Consider the following 22,624-nt stretch of genomic DNA (forward strand, 5'->3'; position numbering starts at 1 on the left):
CCTGAACTTTTAGCCTGTGTTTTCATAGCATCCTTTGCTCAGCACCTAAAGCCATGTGATTGCCGTCTTCATAGAATGCCAGAGCCGTGCACTTGAAGACAGACTTCAGGACAGGATCTCTCCATCTCTCTTCTTTGACCAACAAGAAAGTAAATCCCTTTTCTCCCTAGCAGTCTTGCAGGAAGTGACCTACATTCTTTCATCTCTGACAAACTCCTGGAGTGCAAGATTACTTTCTATCATTTTTCACTTGCCTACAAAAGTAACTTAAATCACCATTAAGAATGGGGCTTCAGGTGCACACTGTGCAGGTTTCCATGCCAGCTGTGCCTTTGAAGAGCAAATGGACTGGCAGTAACCTCTCCAACATTACAACTGCAGTACCCTTGAAGTACTGACCCTATAAATCCTACCACAGTTCTCATAAGCACACAAGAAAGGCAAACAGCCTTGAAGTAAAATACGACAAACTCCCATTAACCCAAAGTGACAGCAACACCCCTTAATACTCTGACCAAAGTAAAAGGCCATAATGGAAGTTCAACATGCACATTCTGTTCGGAAGGAAGAGTGTTTGCTGGAGCCCCTGATATTATACTTTAGGGCTGATTGTAGTGCTCTGCTACAAACCCTGAAGGCCCTGAGGCTGACAGAGTTGGGGGAGACTTAGCAATTCAGACTTCACTCCAGACCCATAAGAACAGATTCTTGCCCCAATGCCACGTCCACTCTGCAGAACTATTTTCCAGCCCAGAGGGCAATAATCCTCTGCTAAAACATTTTTTTCCATGAGGACTGGGAGGGACAGCATCGGATTTATTTCTGATCCATTGCATATGCATTCATTCCACACGCTGTCATGCCAGGACACACAAAGTCAGAGCTTGTTTCTTTACAGAAAAGAGCCTGGAAATTGCTCAAGCTGAATGTAAAATGGAAATTCAATAGCACAAGGAATTTGAAGATTCTGGTATCTGCTTTTATCCTGAACTAAAAAAAAAAAAATAAAAAATTTGAAAGAGTCACTGCAGAATGAAAAGTTTATTAAAAAGCTTGACACAAAGTGAGATATTTTGCATTCCTGAATAAAATAGAGTTGTTCAGAAACCAGGCCATTCAGATGCCTGTCAGGGCTCTCGAGCCAAGCTGCAGCACCCATGCTGCGCCTTTGGGACAGGCGTCTCTGGATGCCGGCACAAGGTGACCTGGTTGCCCTCTCAGGGGACAGAAGGTGTCCCTGCTGCGGTAGCACAGGCCAGGGGAGGAGCCCAAAATAACCTCCAAGGAAATGCTGCTGTTGGAGCTGCCATGACACGAACATTGTTTCGGTTCAGTTTTCCGGGTGGATTTTCCTAAGCAGCTCCAGCAGATGGGTCTGTGATAGCTGGCAGTCCTGGGCTATGACTTCTCAGCGGGACAGTAGGTTGGGGCTGGGACATTCCCTGGGAACATGGTGGCATTTCAGCCAGTACTGCAGGAGCGTGCCACTGGGAAGATCGGCGTGCCAGTACACATTGCTGGATTTCTGCAAAAGGGCTATGACAATTCCTGCAGCCATCCACACTTTGGAAACTACACCCTGCGGATAACTACAGCGCACTTACTAACAAACCCTTTTAATCTAATTCATACTGGTTGCCATCTGTGATGAACAAATGTTCAGGTAGCCTTCACTTGACTCTCCATTATTCTTACACAGCTCTTCATCTTATTACACCTTTCCCTTTTTGAGGTTAAAAATCCCAGTCTCATTTCTCTTCCTCTGTAAGTTCATATCCCCTCCAATATGTTCCTTTTTCTGCTGTGTTTTTGAGGAGACCAAACACCAGGCTATATTTAGTGAGGACATCGCCGATGTGGTTGGTCCCTCGGTGCTTTCCGTGTCATCTTTATGCCCTTCTACTGAAGCTAAACACTTTCCTGATTTTTTGGCCACTGCTGTGCACCGATGTCTTTGTTGAAGTGTCCTTGATAACTCCTAGCTCTTTTCCTGAGAGGTTGTAACTAATTCAGAGTCCAGTGCATGCAAGTAATTTTTCTTCAGGTAACACATGCATCACCTCATCTTGATGACTTTCTTCTATCTTTGATAACAAATCCCTGGTTCTGATTTGTCTTTCAAGAATTCTCAGATACTCATAATTCTGACCAACTTAAATATTACGAGTCATCAGCAAAATTTTTCACCTTAGTACCCACCTCTCCACCAGGTCCTCAGGAGCCCTGCTGCATACCACCCTCAGGCACAAACCTGCTCCTGCTGCTTCCAGTAAGAATGGACTGCTGACTTTTGGGGAATCGATGTTATCAAGCCCCTTACCCTTCCCTGCTGGACAGATAACAGCAAGGGAAAATCCCAGCTGTAGCACGTGAAAACTTCAAACTGATGATCTTCATGTGAATCTATGGATTAAGTAGTAGGTTTTGACTGCTAGTAATCCAGAAGTGTTCTTTTGGCGATTCTGACAGGTTTACATTTTCCCATTTTCAAAGAGGTGTCTCTCCTTCTAAAATATATGAGACTGATGCAAACAATAGGAGAAACTGCCTAAGTAAACTGGCTGATAAAGGGAAACTGAAGCTGATCACAAAGTGCTGTCAAATATTGAGCCAAACCATAGTGAAAATGTGTATTTCTTCCACTGATATCCTCACTTAAAATTATTATCCCAATTCAAGCAACAGTGAGATAAAGAACAGCTTCTAGAGAAGATTTTAATTCTGACAACATTGCTTTTCAGTGCTGCTAACTCTACCTTCAGAGAAAGTCCTACAGTACTCAAAACCCGAGGGTTAAGACTAGCTATTTTGAAAAGATAACTGCCCTACTCAGTGATGTTACATCTACACCTAGAGGGAAACATCAGGTTCTGCTGCCACATGGCATACCCAGGTACCCTCCTGCAGAAATGCAAGTGCTCATTCAGGCTGCCTGGGCTGAAAGGAAGGAAAAGGAACCAGCATGAGCAAAATTTCAAGCCTTGTCATTTTGAGGGTCGCTCAGCTCACTGCTTCTCGGACAGGACTTTCAGTCCCTTGCATGCACTACTGTTGACACTCACTAGACTCCTTGTGCCGCCAGATCTCAAAGAACACTCACAGTGAAAGGAGACACGTGTCGTCCAGGCTCGAGAGCAGGAGCCCCACACTGCGACACTCTGCCAAGTCCCACGCGTCGCCAGCCATACACGTAGCTTGTGCTCTGACAGGAGATGTTTGGTACCTACCGATTGAGAGTCTTTTGTCCGTGTGCAGCAAAGAAAAACTTTAAGTCTGCGAGTCCAGCTGCTGGCTTGCCCTTCTTCCAGGCGGTGTCTGTAAATAAAGGGTAGAGTGTGCACATGAGGACAGGCAGGAGAACGTGACTGCAAACAAATGGTGGGATCCAATACAAAGTCACACAGCCTACACCACCAATGGTAAAAACCTGTGCTAAACCATATTCTTATCTTTACCCTGGACTACCAGAGACAAGGAGACCACATACAGATTAACAACTCTGCTCAATTTATAGAACAGGAAGGTCTGTTCTGGTCAGGATGATGTCTCTACTTATAAACATGGTATCTCATCTGAATGGGATGGCTGTAACGAAGCTACTGTTGATCTATGTGCCCGCTGGAAGCACATGGAAGACCACGGGGTGCTGCAGATGGAAGGAAGGTCTACTGGCAACCTGGCAGCTGCATCACATGCTAGAGGATGTACTACCACTCAGTAGGAAAACTACCTCATGGCGAGAGGGTGGGAATGGTACAAGAGACCCCGAGCACTTAGTATGAGAGGAGCTGTGCAATTTTTTTCCCGCCAGCAAATAGCTTATTTGGAAAAATATATTTATTAAACATAATACAGTCTCTAAACTGAAACGATTTGTACTCTTTATTCAAGCATCGTGCATAACAGTCATCAAAAACAAAAAAAGCAAGCTAAAGGTTCTCCTTCCATTTAGAAAGTTTTAAAAGGACTGAATAGAGAAGGTTTAGCTCAACCCACATTTCGTTTATATGACATTTCAGTTTCAGCTTCCAAATTAGCTAATTGGACAACCTTATTTAAAATTAACTATAGCTGAGTACACTCCACTGTTGTGAGCTTGTCCTAGTTATTACATTTTGCAGGGTGACAGTCCCTTATTTTTGACCGGCATACCTACTAACAACCCTTAGATCAAGTTGGGCTTAGTGATGTCAAAGCGGGTGACTGATTCTGTACCTCCATAAAGTCCACAGCTCCTCTAATACAGGAGCTTTTTTTAATGTGAACACAGACTAACTCAACACAGGTCAGGCATATCAGAAAAGACCACCTAATTTCTAGCAGGTGATCACATGAGGAAAAGCCCAGGCACAGAAAGTGGGCTGCACCTGGAAGAAAAAGATGCTGGTAAAGGAGTATTTGCCTGCAACAGAAGGACCAGATCCTGCAGGGCAATCCATCAACTCATGCCTGAACATTTTAAAATAACTATCCATAACCTCCAAGGAAGACTCCAAAAGAGGAATGGGAATACGATTGTCCTAAGACAGAGCTGGCAGTACTCTGCTTGCTCCACCAAATGCCAAAGAACTTGCGCAGCAATGCAAAGAACTTCACCGCGGGGGTTGAACAAGCAAGTGCGCTCTGAGCTATTTTCACTCCAACTTTTCCTAAATTCTTTCTTCCTCACACTGAACTTCCACATATTTAGTATGAGCTCCAAAGCAAGTTTCTTAGAAAAGCCTCAGCACAATTAGCTGAGACTTTTGTTGTCTTGTTTTCTCAGCTCTGCAAGAACATAGAAGCCCACACACATCACGATGCCACTGGTAAGGGAAAGCCGCTGTGTAACAGAGTCCGATAGCTACAACACAGTACCACAACAAGGAAGCCAGCTGCATATCTCCTTAATGTGACAATCAAATCAAGGTTATTTTCATTAAGACAGAAGAAATAGGCTCAGGTTAAGTGTAATACAAAGGTCAAATTACTGCTGTACATCAGAAGATGTGTATCACTGTAGGCTGAGGGATTTCAATATGATTGGCTGGCCCTCAGCATCTTACAGGATTCACAATCCAGAAACAGGCAGAGAATTTCATAATTTTTCTTTGGAAAGGACTGCTTTAAGCAGGAGAAGAATTTCAAAATATATTCTTTGCAAACCATTGCTTTAGTAGTAAACACCAGTAACATTTTATGCTTCCCTTTCATATTATAGCCCACAGCATTGTGCTTGTTAACACTCCTTTTCTAGAGTGGAAATCAGCAAACAGCAAGCACAAGCTCTCCAAAAGTCATAGAATCATTTAGGCTGAAAAAGACCTTTAAGATCATTGAGTTCAACAACTAACCCGCTACTGTCAAGTCCACCACTAAACCATGTCCCTAAGTGCCACATCTACACGTCTTTTAAATACTTCCAGGGATGGTGGCCACGGCCCAAGGGACAAATACCTTCACTCAGTTGTCTGGGATGTCAAAACTCCTCAGAGGGCAGATAAAAGTAAATCAAAACCAACTCAAAAATTAAGTTCTCTAGCAAAAAGCTTTGCAATCTGTGGCACTCTGTTTCCCTTTGGAAAAAATAATGCACTGAGCCAAACAGTTTTGATGTGGTGTGGGGTACCAGATCCACAGTATTGCCACAGTTTCCCATCCTGATCTCTCCCTGGAAATGTCCTGATCAGAATGCGGCAATCAGGGCACTAACTCCAGATATTCCAGACTAGTGTTAGTAACATATTGGAAAGGACAGGAAGGATGTCCTGCATTCTGCAATAAAGAACAGGTTCCTTCAAACAAAACTTGCTTGTGTGGTACTTAGAAAAGTCTGAGTTTTCTTCAAAAAGACAGCCTGAAGGATCCCATTTCAAGACATTGGAAGAGTATGTATTCAAAACACTTTCTTGAATATACGTTCCCAATGAGAAATGCAAGATTTGCAGAGTATTCTTTAAAAATCCGCAATTTTTAGCATTCAAAACCTAATGCCCTCAAGTCCTACCACGCCACATTCCTTGCTGACAGTTACAGATGTCAAGAGTGCATAAGAAAACAAAGCCTGTTTGTGTTGTCCCTCTACTAGAGAAAAAAACTTCTGAAAAATGCCTTGCTTGGTGAACAAAGCTTTCATATCCCCATCTGGGTAGCTCAGAGATGTAATCAATTCTTCATTAAAAGATCTGACTGCTAACACAAAAGAAACTGCTTCTTGGCCAAGACCAAACACAAGGAGCCACAGGTCAAAGGTCATATTTTGAAGACAAAAATAAAGGAATAAAGGGGCTTTGGAAGAAGATGCTGCCTCAATCCAAGCAAAATCTAAGCACTGCCTCTCTCACCAGGCAAAACACTGCTACAGGACGGACAAACAAGCTGTTGGGGTCAGCGCTGGCTAGAGGGATGTGTAAGGATTCACAAATCCAGTGACTAATGCACAATCCAGCCACATACTGCATTGCTTCGCCTCCTTTGGATACAGATGCCCACACAAAGCACAGTCTGAGCTGCATTCTTCCAAAATCACCCTCAAAGGGAAGCAATGCCTGAAGCTGAGTGCTCCCTGAAGCAAGGCAAGGAGAACGTCAAGAGCCAAAAAAAAAAAAAGCAGGGCACCCTTCCAGAAATGCTCCTTTACCGTAGGTTGTATGTCCTCAGGTTGCGTTGTCTCCGTTTCGTGGCACGCAGTTTGACAAAGGTCCGGCCTGTCGGGTCGAAGACGCACAGGACAGTGATGCAGACGCTCAGGATGACAACCCAGTTGCACACCACCATTCCTGCAAAGAAAGAAGTCAAGTGCTCTGCCCATAAGTCTTGGCAACAGCACTTCCTGCTTTTCACCACACACAGATCCACCTCTCCATTGCTGCAGGGCAGAGAAAGTTACCCCGAATATCCTTTCAGCCAGCTGCAGCAAAAAGAAAGTGTCTGGAAAGGCTTTTAAACTACAGCTAGGTTTTCCTGTTTTAGGAGATTGCCCGTACAGAAGGCCATTAAATACTCCCTGAGTGTCTAGGGGGACCGCAACATTAGCATCACCCCTGCCAGGAGACTGGCTGAGACTGAAAAGGAGTTCAGGAAAACAGTAAAGCCATTTTGAACTGAAGAAGGGGAACCAGGTCTTAACAGACTCCCCAGACAGACTCTTCCATGGGAACATGAATTCTTGCCTCGGTGCAGACAGCACAAACAAATGAATAGAACAACTGTTCTGAGCAATAATGTCTCAGGAAAACAAGCACCACATTTACAGCTACAATCCACTTCCAACAGTCAATCCCCACATGCATGAATGAATTAGCTCTCCAAACCGAGAGGATGTCTGTGTATTCACAGAAATGCACACAAACCACATTCCAAATACATACCCAAAGTGACACTCTTCGCTGTGATATCATTGCAGGAAGTGTAGTACTGCGTTAGCCAAACGATGCCCACAATAGCATACACAAACTCAATCACCAAGATAGCTGAAACAAAAGGAACACAATGGATAGTAGCAGTATCTCCCTAAGGATTAACAACTGCCTCTCCCCATCTTCTGGAGAGGAAACCCAAAGATAGATTCTTTAGCAGGACAATTGCACAGAATAAATAACTGCAGGAGTGGGCCCCAGTGCTTTGGGAGATGATATTCGAGAAAATGAACCAAAACCATAACGTGTCCTTAACACTAACTACTAAATGGCACAAGGAACACATGCGTGCAGAGCTGTCAGTGCCCTTGGCTCTACCAGAGGCGTGAATCAGATAGCCATGCCTCCCACCCACCACAGTGGAAAGACTCCCTTAGGTAACGTGAATCACAATGTAACAGCACCTAGGTCTTAACCACCTTAGACAGCTGGTCTGATTCAAAGATATGAAATAAATAGTAGCATGTATTCAGGATTGATTCTGCTTACTACACTTGGCAAATGTTCCCAGAACCTCTGCCCTTTGCAGTCCTTCCAGTAATAGTTCCCAGGATGCAATCCTTAAGGAGTCATTTACTGGCTCCTCAGTTTTGCACATTACTCTGGTAATGAACCAGAAACTGAGGATTAACAATGGCTCCCCAGAACAAAGTAAGTTGGGAAACACTGCTCTGAAGTGCCCATCCTCACACTTTCTCTACACATTACAACCCCAAAGTACAGGTAGGCAATCCGGTATGGAAAGGGTAAATAGCTTGCTTAGTAATGCCTAGCAAGCCTTTGGTGGAATTGAGATGGAACCCACATCCCAGCCTAGCAGACTAACCATCCACCCTCTTCATCTACATGTTGGCAGCATCCATGGCTTACTACAGACTCTCACTAGCCTGGAACGACCAGTTCCGAGACATAGACATAGCAAAGAGCTGCCCCAACAGCAGTGGGCAAGGAACCAGGGCTGGACCTGGTTCCTGATCAGCCCAGCTGATGTTCTTAAGCTGAGCTAGGCTTTGCCTGCCTTGCCTTGCCTCCCCTCTGAGATTACCTACTGCAGGACAGGAGCAGCAGTAGCACAGATAAGACTTCCCTGGGTTCATATTGGAACCCTTTCCCTAGATTCATATGCACTAAACAGCACATGCTTAAAATGGGACAGTCACATGGACCTTGCCCACACAATGGTCACACTCCTATTTCTATCATCAGAACTGATGAAGCCTTTTAAGAGTAAAAAGCCCCACGAAATGTAAGACCCAAGATACAGTGTAAATACAGATCCTGAACACATGCATAGTTTAAGGCAGACAAGGAAGAAAAGTGGATGTTTCTTGGGCAGGAAAATGGCTCTCTGGATTCTCTTTATCTCCCTTGCCCCATTTAGTCTGGTTTTAACAGTGTTACTCAAATTGTCAGGCTCTACGTGCTTCCCTAGGGAGACTGCAGCATGTCTGGGAAACTAGAGAGAAAGATTTGTTTGCTATTCATGTTAATGATTTGCACTTAGCACTCAAAGGCGGAAATGTCTCCTAGACAGAGCTTTCAAGCAAGGTTACCCGTATTTTTAGCAAATTTTGCAAGAAAACAATCCAGCAAAAACAGAGATGTAAAAACATGAGATGCTTTGTTTGGAATGGGTTTGACTCAGAAAGATTTTTCTCTTAAAATCTTCACTCAGCATGGAAAAATCTGATCAAGTTTCTGTACCTGGAAAACAATGGAACAGAGGAGGGAAGACAAGCTAAAAGGGAAGCCCTGAATGAGAGATCAAGGAACAATCTCTTTTCTGATCTAGTTTGGTGGGTGAGAGAGACAGGAAGTGTTTTAGGAAGACAAATATGCACTCTAAGAGACAGGACAGAACCAGTGAGCACGTGGTAAACCTATTTATCTCGTGGTGCCTGGAGGTGAAGTATCAAAGTGCAGGTTGCTGGATGGAGAGATGCATCACACGTGAGTCAAAAGGTCAAGTATATGTCTCAAGGTAGGTGGGTGTAGACATGTCTGTATGACAGGCAAGGACATGCACATGCCTCTGGGTCGGAACCACCATGATTTACAGGGACATATGCCTGGATCATGGGAAAACGTGTGGAATAAAGGTGGGGGAGAGGTGTAGATGCATCTCACTGTGGCAGATCTGTGTTGCGAGACAGAAGGGGAGCATATTTTGTTAGAGGAAAAGGATATACCTGCATCGCAATGAGGATGACAAGTTAAAGGTTTGCTAGAAAGATATTTGGGGCATTGCATGAGAGTCTTACAGCAATGACAGGGTGCAGTATATGTGATGTATTCAGATGCATATCACATACAAGTGGCCATCTGGATGCCTTTCAGAAGCTGTGTGTTTGTCAGGGTGTGGGGAGAGAAGTCTTCTGCAATAGCAGATGGCAGTGTGGAGGCTGAGTCATTAGGAGGCCTCAGGCCGCTGCCTCTTACCCAGTCTGACATAGAGCACATACTGCATCGAGTCCCGGGGCTCTGTGTACAGGATACTGCCTCGCATGCTGAGCCAGATGATTGCCACCTCTGCGATCATACAACTGAGCAGGATGCCCAGGTAGCCTCTGCCGTGGTCCACCAGGTTAAGCGAGCAGGTCTCGTTGGGGTTGTACACCAGCCCAAAGAGCACCACAGAGAGGATCACAAACCTGCCAGTCACAAACCAGCTTGTTACCAGCAGTAAGCCAAAGAAAGCTGCATGTTATATCCCACACCTGCTCTCCTCACAAAGCTACTGAGGATCATCAGTGTCCCACAGCTACTTACAATTAATACTAAATTTGGTCTGGAAATCTCCTCCCCACAAGCCATCCAGAGGCCCTGCTACCCCAGTCAGAACAATTTGATGATCTGTGTCAAGTCACATTATCCCATGGGATCTGCCACTCCAATTGTTTTTCCTGAGCCCCTGTCCAGAAACACAGCCCCAAACTCCAGTGGATAGCCTTGGGTAGCACAGGAGGATGCAGGGAGCTCTGGTCAGGCTCCCTCTTTGGAACTGGAGCTAGAACTTGGAATAGAACTTATCCAAAGAACAGAAGCTGGAAATATGTTGGTGTGTCAGAAATGCCCCAAACAAGCCTTCCAGCCACATGTATAAGCACAGGAAGAATAACAGCTGCAAGAAACAGGAATAGCAAAAAGAATTCATGGGAGAACTTAAGCCATCATTCTGCCCTTCTCACTTACCAGGTGGTATGCAGGAGGAAGAGGAAGACGGCTGGCAAAACCAGGTCATCGCTGCCTACAGACCAGCGACGGCGGAACACGACAATCCCTGGCATGGCTAGCAGGTCTGAGGAAGTTCAGCAGGCACGACACTCACCTCCTGAAAAACAACAGATCAAATGCTGACCCTCTTCTTCAACCCCCCCAGGAGAGCCCCACAACCCCACACCAGCAGAAGGACTCTGTACCTGAGAGCCCCCTTATTTTACACCAAAGATGGCAGAGCTTCTTCGTGCCAGCACCAGGGGGCATGGCATGCTCAAGACTGAGAGCACAGGAGAGGAACGTATAGTTTAAAGAGTGAGAAGTATTAGGTGAAGCTGGTGCACAACTCACTGAACATAATCACCACTCACCCAGCTCCAGTTCATAAGATTACCTGGAATCCTGTTAGGGCTGCATGTTGGTAAGCAGTCACTGGGAGGTGTTTTGCACAGGTTATGCTGGCCTCGGCTCTGAAGGCAGCCCTATTACCATGTTCTTCCACAGGCACACCTGCTGCCAAGCCTCTTCTCTTGTTGTCCAACAGTTCCCTCCCTCACTTGGCTCGGCAAGCCAAAATACCCATTAGCAGTTAGTGGCAGCATTTGGGGAAGCTATTGACTGGCTCCCAACAGCAAGCACTTACAGCTGAAGAAGCAAGCTCCTAGGAGATCTCTCACTCAACCATCAGTTGCACAGAAGCACCCTGCCAGCTCTGCATCTCCTTTGTGTTCACACTGGCTGACAGGCACTAACAATTAAAAGGTCGAAGATTGAGGAGCTGGCTGTTCCTCCCCACATTTTGTTTGTGCTCCTATTTTTGAAGCTTCACAAACCCTTTTAAAAAAAGAAACAGCAGTGGTACAAGTCACGAGACTCCACAGGGCTATCCAGACACCTCCTCCCAACACAGCTCTCCCACACCATTTCAGTTCTGCTGTACATACTCCAGCCTGCTCCGGTCCAAGTCCACCGCATCAGAGCGGCTCAGTCCCTTGCTGCAGCACACCCTATCTCCCTTCTGCATGTCTTGTACGACGCACTTCAACCACGACGCACGCCCATGATGTCTGTTTGGTTTTGTCAGCCTTTTATTTCCGAGGTCATGTCTATGCAGTCTGCCCGCAGACACCAGTGATTTCCTGACTGCAGCGGTCAGTCCTGTCCTGTCCCTTTCTTCCATGCCCTAAACCCTGTCACGTCTTACCTGCACCCTCCTGCACTACCACAGACCAGGGGACACCACACGTTGGCCTGTGCCTCTCCACTCTGAGCCACCATCTCAAGGGTGCCAAGTTCTCTCAAACTGATGCATCTCTGCTCCAAATCACAGCACTTCTATTCTAGCACCACTAACCTCCCAGTCTTCACATCCATGCACCGCTGCCGGAGCACTCCATCCATGACCTGCAGTGACCATACCACTCCAAAGCTGCATCTCCAAAGTAATAACTGTCCTTTGTACTGACCTGACAATTTGCTGTTAGGTTCACAGGGGCAAAAATCAGTGTCTACATTTGTTACTTACATTATAATCAGAACTTCCAACAGCGTTTCAGAGGGAACATCACCTGCCACACCTCATGCACCAGGCCAAAAAACCAACCAAACAAACAAAATCAAACTTGTATATGATGTCTCTAATTTAGTGCTCTGGGTATTAAAAAAAAAAAAAAAAGGTGGGAGAAGTGACACGATCACATTTGAACTAATAGAAGCTTCAAAGTAACCCAAGCGTTGGTTTTGTGACAGATCACCGACTGTATCACAGTCTTTTGCTGCACTAACCAGAAGCTGCCTTGTCCTATGAAAACCTATTCACTAGTCAGGTGTGGTTATTCCATCACTTACCTGCCATGCAGAACATCTCAAAACAGATGAGTCTCCCCTCGTGTACCAACACCCACGGCCAGTGGACTAGACCTTCCTACCCATTTCAGTCACCAAGTATTTAAAACCTACATAAGTCTTTCACGCTTTCTGGGAGATTCCATAGTTAACAGGCTGACACACTTCCAGTATGTTACTCACTTGAGTGAAGGAAACACTCTATTCCACAAACAAAGCAAATGTGAAATTACAACACCATTTGGATTCACACTTCCTTAGCACATAATAATCAGAGCACTCAGTACATCGCAGCTCTACCTTCAAACTGCTCACTCCTCTGGCCATCTGGAGACTTCTAGCCTTGCTGTGAATAACCCGCCTGCCTGTAAGAAGCACTTGTACCTTGAATATTGCTAACCCTGCTCAGTATATGCGGATACACCTTCCAGCATCTCAATTCACTCTGCCTCTGGCCACCGCAGGACCTCCCAGCCAAGCTCAGACCTCAGTTCCCATCATCCCTCAGCTCACGGCTGCATCCCGCCAACGCACTTTCCACAACTCTTCCACCTCTCCAGACACAAGCAGTTGTGCTCTGCCTGTGCTTTCAGCACCCTCTGCCAGTTTAAGAGGCAGGGTATCAGCAAGAGCAGCAAACATCTAATGTGAATTCCTCATCCACGGCAACAGATGGGGATGGAGTGGAGCAGCCTGTCATTCACTGTCACACACAAGAATACTCACTGTGGGACTGTCACTCCTAGCTGTACGCTTATCAGGCTCCCAGTGAACCACAGAGAGTGTCCAAATTAATTTTCAAAGATTTTCTATTGAAAATCTAAACCACGAGGTCTGGGCCCTTGCCCCCACTTCAGAAAGAAGGGAGACAACAGAAGGCTTGAGACTGTAAAACTCACAAAAATACACAAGTATAACGCTCAGTGTAAGGACTCTTTGGCTTCATCCCAGGGTAACAGAACATTTTCAAAATTATGAAGATGTGATCTAGCAGAGGAACTGGGAGGAAAGTGGAAGTTCAGAGTGCAAAGAGCCCCGAGACCACTGACCCTAGTTTTGTAACAGCAAGAACCCCTTGCACCATCCCTAAGATTGCTGCAAACAGTGAAAGATTCCCAGGACCTTGAAACTTGAACCCTAGTACACGACGCCCCAAGCTCCCAACACCGAAATCAGGGGGAAGCACATGCAGGCACAAGCTTTGTGTGCAGGCAGTCCAGAGCTCTTGACCCTGGGATGAGAGAAAGATCTATGGAAGCAGAAATCTTACATGGCATGTGGTCCAGCCGCTGCACATTCTTCTCTCCCGTAAGGGTATTTCAGAAAAAGTGCATATCCACGGAGACAGACATCACAGGCAAAGGAGGGAACAGCAAACTCTTCTTGCAGCCATTGAAAATCCCACTCGGCAAAGGGAAGGACTGTGTGGTGACTGCCTGCCGACACAGCCGGGCACCATCTTCAGAACAACTCCCTCTCTCCGAGACAGCAATCGCATTTATTCAACTGGGCTGCTGAGAGCCACCGAGCCAGGGGTCGTGACTCCCCCCTTCCACACACCCCGGCACCCTCTGGAAGGAAGTGACATCATCCCTATTCTGAGGAGATTGTATGTGAATTGTGGGAAGGAGGACTGGGAGTGAGAGCGGGCGATGCTGCTATGCTGTCAGAGATGCACAGAGACGGGAGAGAAGGAAAGGCCTCCAGCAGCAAGCGCAGCAGCGCAAACCTCCTCCCTCTTGCCAGCGAGAAGCCGGCAGGACCGGGAGCGCTGCAGCAGTGGTTCAGGATGGTCGTGGAGCCCCATCTGTGCGGGAAGCCCCTTGGCTGCGAGGGATGGCATCAGCTGGAGCAGGGCTGGGAAAGGCTCAGGGCTGCCGGTCTCTCCTCCGGCATGTACTGAATGGCCAGGGGGAGGGGAATTGGATGGGACACAAAAGGGGCACACAGAGGGGGCCACCCTGGTCACAGAAAGGAGAGACTGTTCCAGAGGAGCAGCCTCTCTCCCCGGCCTTTTCAGCCGTTAATTCCTTCTGACATGCTCTAGGGTATGACAGGATGTGGGGGAAGGGGAGAATTAGCTGTCTGTAGGGGAAGGCTTAGAGAAAAGAGCAAGGGAGAAAAATGCTACAGCGAGACAACATTCCAGCTAAACCTAGGAGATTTAGTCTAATCCAACATCCCATCACATCTGACATTAGCCTCAGAAGAAGGTATACAAGTAAATACAAGCTGAACACAACCATAGCTGAAGAAAAAGGGCTGTACATAGATCTCGCACTGCAGGAGACCACCCACACCACGCCAACACCCCAGGAGAGAAATCAGCTATTCCCCACCACCCAAATCCACAAGCAGGATTTGCTTTAAGCTCACAGCATCACGCAGACACCTGAGGCACACTTGCACCCACACATCCCAACACACTAACCCCCTGCAAACCCTCATCCCTGGATCAGCACCCCCACCTCGATCACCTAAAATCCTCCTCCTGGTCCCCACTCAACCGCCTGCAGTTCAGATCATTACTTGCTGTTGCTGTCAAGCAAAAGATGTGAGGCCAGCACCATGCTGAAATCAGATCCACCGGTGCTAATACTCTCTTCTCACTTTGACAAGACCACTGGTGATGTCTGTGGAGGCATTAGCAGGAGGTAGCCCTGCTAGCCCAACACATTAATCACCTACCTTTCCCCTTAGCCTGAGATAGTGATCTACTTGCAACTTCACACAATCCAGGTATGACAAAGCAATCCCAACTCATCTGTGGTTTTATCTCTCAGCATCCTTTTTCAGCCACTCTCCCCAAATTCTGCCTCACCTCTAGAGTCCTACAGTACCATTCACCCAACAGAAACTCCCTCAAAATAACTGTTCAAAGCCCAGCAACCAGACCGTCATCTTCACTGCTTAGGGCTACAGGAGGCCCAAAAGAAAGGCGATCTCTAGCTCTTAGCTCTGTAGATGGCTGCAGGAGTCACTACAGGACAAAGCCCTTTGCTGTTCTGCAGAAATCCAGCAATGTGTACTGGCACGCCGATCTTCCCAGTGACACGCTCCTGCAGTACTGGCTGAAATGCCACCATGTTCCCAGGGAATGTCCCAGCCCCAACCTACTGTCCCGCTGAGAAGTCATAGCCCAGGACTGCCAGCTATCACAGACCCATCTGCTGGAGCTGCTTAGGAAAATCCACCCGGAAAACTGAACCGAAACAATGTTCGTGTCATGGCAGCTCCAACAGCAGCATTTCCTTGGAGGTTATTTTGGGCTCCTCCCCTGGCCTGTGCTACTGCAGCAGGGACCTTCTGTCCCCTGAGAGGGCAACCAGGTCACCTTGTGCCGGCATCCAGAGACGCCTGTCCCAAAGGCGCAGCATGGGTGCTGCAGCTTGACTCAAGAGCACCAAGAGGAGAACAGGGGCATCTCCATGGTAAGTCCCAAGAGTCACCCAAGTAGCCCAGGACAGTGTGTGAACACTGCCAGATTAACTCCATCCAGTAGTGTCCTCTAGAACTGCCTTCTGCCTCCTACCACATAAAAAGGCAACTGCAAGTACTCCTCCACAGTACTGCACGTCCTTCCTCACCTCCTACCAACAGGACCATGTTCTGTCCTTGCCGGCATACCTGCATTTCTCCTCTTTCTGTAGCTATTTATTAGAGCTATTGAAGCTCTCTGTACTTCTTGCAGATGCCGAAGTGTTTCTATACTGAACTAAAAAAGCAACAGCATTTTAAAATAACCATGTTTGTCAAATTTGGGTCATCAAAAATGATATTCAGCATGCTTAACTATACAGCTCCTGACCCTTAAACATCTGCTGCTTCATAAAACACAAACACTTCCCCTGAAATAGCACTTGACTAACAGATAGGGTTCCAGCCCCATCAAGTCACCCCTACCTGAATTCCATATCCTTCCTTTCCTCACAGGCACGTCCCACATGGGACACGGGCTTTCTACCTCGGGTTGAGTCATCACCCCTGCAGCTTACAGAAACCTCCTGTTCCCATTAAGCACGCCTTTCTATAAGCACTTACTGTACTTGACAGAAATCATCAATTAAAACTTGGATCAAACTTCATCAGTCCTCTTCCAGCTATTTTTAAGGGCCTTAAATGGAACTCTTTCTGTTTCTGAGCTTGGTTCCTCACAATCTGGGAATTGTTCTTCCCTTGCAGGGAGAAGGAGGGGATGTGGTTACATCCATACAAAATGTCCTGAAGCTGGCTAGGAGGCATTTGCTTGCCTCTATCTACACACACAGGGGCCCATCTCTCCTCCAGTACCTCTTGCAGGACCTGGCATGCAGTGTGAATGAGACTGCAAGGTCTGTTGCTGTGTATCTCCCCTGTACAATTTATTCAACCATTAGCAAGAAACAGCAGAAAGTAGCAGGACAGACGAAAAAACACCCAAACTTTCTAAAAGTGCCCTCCCAGGGTGGGAATACCTTGGAGTACCTTGTGAGTAGGTAGGTATTCCTCCCTCTTAACACATACAATATCAAACAGAGCCTCACAAGGTGGGGACAAATTAGCACCAAAGATGAGCTCTTCCGAGACAGGGCTGCCTTTTACAAGTGGCAGTGATACCTACTGAGAGCAATGCCTGCAGGAATTGCACAGAAAGCTCCTTCCCTGGGTAGAGATGGTACAGCAGTTGCCAGAAGGTTGTGAGGATAGTTCTAGCATGACTGAATATGATTAAGGGAACAGATCTCTACTTTAAAGAATATTGTGTGTACTAGTGTTACATTTAAGAGCCATATCTACAATGAGCCACAAGCTGGTCAGCATGGGCAGGGAACGCTGGCAAAAATCAATGGGGTCTTTAATTTTGGAGTATCAATTTCATACCTACTTTAAGATTCTCCTTTATAGTCTCCCATTTTCCAAGGAGAAGGAAATAAAATGAGTCAGCGCTAGAACCAGGAGACTAAGCCATCAGGTTTGAGAAAGGAAAGGTTCAAGAAGCCTCTTGTGGCTTGGCACATTTCAGCTGGAGCTCCCCCAGGATAAGGCCACTGCACCACAATCATCTCACTACAATATCATCAGTACAGAACTAATATGATTAGGTTAGATCTGGAACTACAATACTGCCCACTGACACAAATACCCAAAATACATCTCAGTATAAACTGACCTTCAAAATCCAGGGGATAAGAACTTACCTGTATGTCCCACCAGCTTAAATCATAAATGCTGGCAGAAATACACCCTTGAAAGTACAACAGTGACAGTCACAAGAATATAGTGGCAGTAACAAGAACAGACTACTGGCCCGTTTTCCCTACCATCTCAGCTCATTCCTTATCAATATTTCTTCACAAAGCCACTTTGTTTCAGACAGCATAAACACATCAAAATGTTTCCTAAGCACATGTGCTCCTTGCTTAAATCCATCCCCTTTGTCCCTTACTCCAAACACCTCTTGCCTTGAGTAGAAATAGGTATCATGAGTCCCATGCCATCTTCAAACACAGACAACATCTCCTACCTGCTATCTTGAACCTCTCAGCCTTACAATTTATACCTTTGAATTTCAAAAGCCTCTTAGTTTTTCTTAAGTGGTCCCTCTTCTCTCATGAGAAAAAAAAAACATTAGCTCTCAAAACCTTACTACTAATGCAGAAGATTTAGTATCACATTCGCTATTCACTCCAGACTGGTTATTTTCCCACACATCAATGCAAAGGTACCAACGCTGACCCAACCCTAACGCATCACCTGCTTTTGCACAATAGTATTGATAATCCCAGGTAGCTTAAGTCATTAATTGAGACATCAAAATTCACGAGTATTTTCAAAAAGGGTTTCTACCATTAAAATATTTAAGTCAGATTTTGGGGCTCTGCACAGAAAGGGTTCACGTTTTCAAGCATTTTTCTGCAACAGCTCCATTCAATGCAGTCACACACAAAGGTGCAAGAGGAACCAGAGAAGTCTCACCTTTAGCCTGTGCCAGTGGCTTATTTGATTTTGGACAACTGGCTAACCATACCACTGCTGCCTTAAGGAATAATACTACTCTTTGCAAAGCTGAATAAATTTTCTGAATGACTATTTTTTTATTAGAGACAACAGAACAATCAATGTATGTGCTTAGCATGTACTTGCCCACAGTGGTGGTGTTTTCACAGTATTATCTTGCAAATCCCCTTGTTTAGAGAGGTCCTAAGTAGAGTTAAACGATACCAAAACACTGCTATTCACAGCTTGTGTTCACCAGCTAAAAGCAGGGTAAGGGATCCACTGAATTAAAGAGAAAAGAAAGGAATTCTCTACTTTGGAATATGCCTCCTCTAGTCAACTGGCATCAGTTCAGAGCCTGTTCCCAGGGATCACAGTCCTACAAAGTGATGACACTGTAGATCACAACAGTTCTCAGCATCCCCCCTGGCACCCTCCATCTCTGCACCCCTCTGTTTCATGGTACACAAGCTGAACACCACTATCCTGGCAGCACCTCTAGCACCCCTCTCATGAGCAGCGTACACGTTGCCAGCAAGCACACTTCATCAGTGGATTGCCAAGGGTGCCACCTGTATTAGTTGCAGTAAGGGGTGTGTGTGTAAATAGGAAAAAACCCAAACGAGCACGATCTGAAATCTCCCTTCCCCCTTTTTTTTTTCCAGCTGGGATACCCCCACAGACCAGGATTGGTCCATGGGCAAAAATAAAGAAGTTTGCAGGGAACAAGCACAGTTGTCCTCTTAAAAGCGCTTTCATTTTAGTACATAAAGACAGTTATCAATTACCATGAGACATTTCAACTGCCTAGATTAAAGGAAGAATTACGATCTTAGAGACATGAAAAAAGCTTCACACAACAGCTCCAAGATTACTAGTACTTTTCTCCTTGACCTCAGCAGGAGCACAATTTAACTCCAAGCTTCCTAGTTGTCAGACTATAGAATATTAAAAGTCTTCATGAATAACTGGTCAAGAAACAACAGAAGTCGACAGATAAGCTTACCTTAAAATGAGCCACTTTATTGAAAACCTAGGAGCGGAGAAGGAGCACAATCCAAGTCTGCTGACACCAATTTAGTTAAAAACAACACCCAATCGTTGTATCAATGCCGACATATCTGCAGCCACCTACATTTTGTGCTAGCGAAGCCCACAATCTGAGCTTTCTGACAATTCCAAGCTTGAGCAAAAATAATGTCCAAGTTGCTAGGGGGAAAATATGTATTAAAAAGTGAAACTAATTTTGTATTTTAAATAGATCTTAATAGTCAGCAACCAGTGACAAGAAAAGCTTGGCTTTGAATAAAGCAGGGAAAGGATGTGGAAAGATGATGTTTGGGTAAGTTGACCCAAGTCTGCAGATATGGCAAGCACCTTGCTTTCAAAAATGCTGAGCAGCTGGGCACCCCAAATCTGACTAGCATCTGCAAGCAATGCTAACAGCCCTGGTCAACCCACGCTCACATATGCGGTACAATAGTTAGTTTTTCCTGAACACAATTATTGGGGATCAAAGTTCTTTGGTTTTGTTGTAATATCCCACAGCTATATTCAAAATTTGTTAATTCACAGTTGTAAACCACACAACTATTAATTTGTCTACAGCAAAAATAACAAGGGCTGGATTAAGTCAGCCAGGGCAGAACAAAGTGGTAAATGGTACTTACGAAAAGAGTATTTCAGATGTAGCTGACTGGTGCCAATCTGACCGCCTCATTTCTTTAGGCAAGCTATTTTTCACTACAACACTGGCAAATTCAAATTGGTCAGTTTTACTCCACCCTGGAATGCTTACCAGATCAGCCACCTTAAAAAAACAGGAGAAAAAAAAAAAAAAAACATCAGGAGGAGCATATTTCAAGGTGAAAATAAATATATTCAGTGATGTATCCCTGCTACAGCTCATCTTGAAGTGACCTGCCCTTAGGAAGAGAGAGGACAACCCCAGCCACACCAAAAAATAATTGCCTCTCTATGATGCCACAGGCAGGCTCCCTAGTTTACACTAGTGGGCAAACAGTTTTCCCAATAACTTGACTCATTGCTTCAGGAATTCCCTAAAGGATGAGTCACATACAGGGAAAGCCACCAGTCATTCTACGGGAGCTAAACGGACCACCGCTGCCAATACGAGAAGAGCGAAAGAAGTGGGAGAACCGAAGATCAGTGCCAAACTCGGGAAAAGTATGCGGTCAACACCACTCCTTGGCAGTCCTTCCCTGCTCCCCTCCCCAAAAAGCATGCTGGCGAGCAGAAGCATACCCATTCAAGCAGCAGAGAGGCAGCACAAGGCTCCCGAGGTAAAGGAATCGCTGTGGAGCAGTTTCCTCCACATGCAACTATCAGGATAGAAGGAGAAAATGCTGGCTTCTGCTCACATCCAAGAACTGCTTGATACAGCAAGGAAAGAAGTCTCTGGAAAGGAAAGATGTTAAGGAATTAAAAGCAGTCCCTCTTCTCCCTCCCCCCTAACATTATAGGGGATTAAGAGGGGAACATGCAGAATTTCAGGGCCTCTAGCTTCTCACTCCACACTGCAGCCCCCTGTGCCCCCGGGTTCACAGATCACGCTTCCTTTTCTGCTTCAGAATCCACTACAACTTATCCTGTGATTTTTCCTTCTCTCACATCCCATTATTAAGCAGTTAGGCAGGTATATGCCCAGCTGCAAGTCACAAATGCTGAGAATCACTGCTATGTGGCAAGCTCTTCGGTAGATGAAACCCTAATAAACCTTTTCTTAATAAGATTTGTAATCATCAGATGGGGATGCTAACTATGTGAAGCTGCCAGGCTCAACTATGTTCAAAATTGGCTTCAAAGGGTCTTAAGTCTTACTTAGACCCAATCTATTCTCATTTTACTGGCATTGCCTGTTTATTTCAGTGATTTCCTTCAGTCATGTCTGTGATCACGGGACCCAGGGCAGACAGCTCTGTCCCTAATCAAACATCTGACACCTATGCTGCTCCCCTGGTCTCTGGGCTTTCACATTCACACTAAAATGGATCTGCCAATCTCATGGGAGAGCTTGTGCCTCCACTTGAGTTCAGATTGCCACTTTGGCTTCGTATTCTTTACTTTAGGCAAGGACATACCTGTATCTTACATTCCTAGCAATCAGACTGAAAATATTGGGTCATCGAGGTCATATACCACACAGGCCATGAATATTCTGCCATGTCCTTAAATCACCCAGGATGAAAGCTGAATTTAAGAGCTCTCTCTAGATTATTGTAAACAATGCAAGCAATTAAGCTCTCACTGGTTTTCCATCTCATCACCACTAAGGACTGCTTTTTGTAACTCACAATGAATTATCCTTTGCTAAATGTTCTCCCATTATATCTCTACTCCCACAAACAGCCCCACAGATGCACTTAATCTATTTCACAACTATCTTTTAACAGGTCACTCCAAACCCACAAAGTCCTAGAAGTCCACCTCTCCTACCAGTCCCCCACAATCCCTGACCCACCTCCCTCCAATGCTCGAAGGAAACTCCCAGTAAACAGACACCAACACACTGTTCAAGGCCCACCTCAGTCTGCAGCAGCATTTCAGAGAGGGACTATTCTCCAGTGCTGTGATATCCCTGAAAATACCGTGTATTTGCAATGAAATAGACATGTCTGCCTTCTCCCATTACTCCCCAGACCTTGCCAGGTTTCCACTTTCCAATAGCTTAGTCCTCCTGAGAGCATTAGTCTTGCACCTTATAAAGCAGAATGTTTTATTTCTTCCCTGTAACTCTGGATTTCTTACAGCCTTCACTGAAAAATTAATCTAACACCAGGACATACTGCAAGCAGAAGTATCAGTTATTCTTGCAAACACACAAACCCATAGAATGGCTTGGGTTGGAAGTGACCTTAGAGACCACCTAGTTAATAAAACAAAATCTAAAGCAGTATGTACAGCATCCTATTTAGAAACCTAAATCTATCTCACCATCATTCTCCCTCCTCAGTATAATTCTGACTTCACAGAATTAACCTCAAAAGAAACCACCCCTGAATTCATTTTTTCCAACAAAATCTTGTGAAGTCTAATACGCTCCTAACATCCAGAGGGCTCCTGCTTTCCAGAGGAGGGCTTCTCTTGGCACGAATCCAGGCCACGTGCTCGTATCACGGAGCATATCCACTTTCACTTGAATGTCTACCCTGGGGCATTAATGAAGCAAA

The 22,624-nt window shown here is 45.6% G+C and overlaps 2 protein-coding genes across 12 annotated transcripts in view; one reads left to right on the forward strand and one right to left on the reverse strand.

The window, feature by feature from the left end:
* The window catches only part of SYT7 (synaptotagmin 7), a 271,753-nt gene that overhangs the window by 170,631 nt on the left and 78,498 nt on the right, over positions 1 to 22,624 (forward strand). The window lies entirely within an intron of this gene.
* Positions 1 to 22,624, reverse strand: part of DAGLA (diacylglycerol lipase alpha) — a 64,864-nt gene that overhangs the window by 22,454 nt on the left and 19,786 nt on the right. For 5 of the 11 annotated variants that reach the window (XM_056353469.1, XM_056353462.1, XM_056353468.1 and 2 more), the window contains 6 exons: positions 20,105 to 20,244; positions 10,590 to 10,728; positions 9,837 to 10,048; positions 7,350 to 7,451; positions 6,620 to 6,758; positions 3,228 to 3,315 (listed from right to left, as the gene is read on the reverse strand). In XM_056353469.1, the coding sequence (XP_056209444.1) occupies positions 3,228 to 3,315; positions 6,620 to 6,758; positions 7,350 to 7,451; positions 9,837 to 10,048; positions 10,590 to 10,684 (636 nt within the window). In that variant the 5' untranslated portion in view covers positions 10,685 to 10,728; positions 20,105 to 20,244. Of the gene's footprint in view, positions 1 to 3,227; positions 3,316 to 6,619; positions 6,759 to 7,349; positions 7,452 to 9,836; positions 10,049 to 10,589; positions 10,729 to 13,728; positions 14,247 to 20,104; positions 20,245 to 20,699; positions 20,813 to 22,624 lie in introns of those variants that run through there. The other 6 variants (XM_056353464.1, XM_056353467.1, XM_056353466.1 and 3 more) reach the window with 6 other exon arrangements.

This window comes from Falco biarmicus, chromosome 10 (assembly GCF_023638135.1).
Source record: "Falco biarmicus isolate bFalBia1 chromosome 10, bFalBia1.pri, whole genome shotgun sequence".
Taxonomy (NCBI): Eukaryota; Metazoa; Chordata; class Aves; order Falconiformes; family Falconidae; genus Falco; species Falco biarmicus.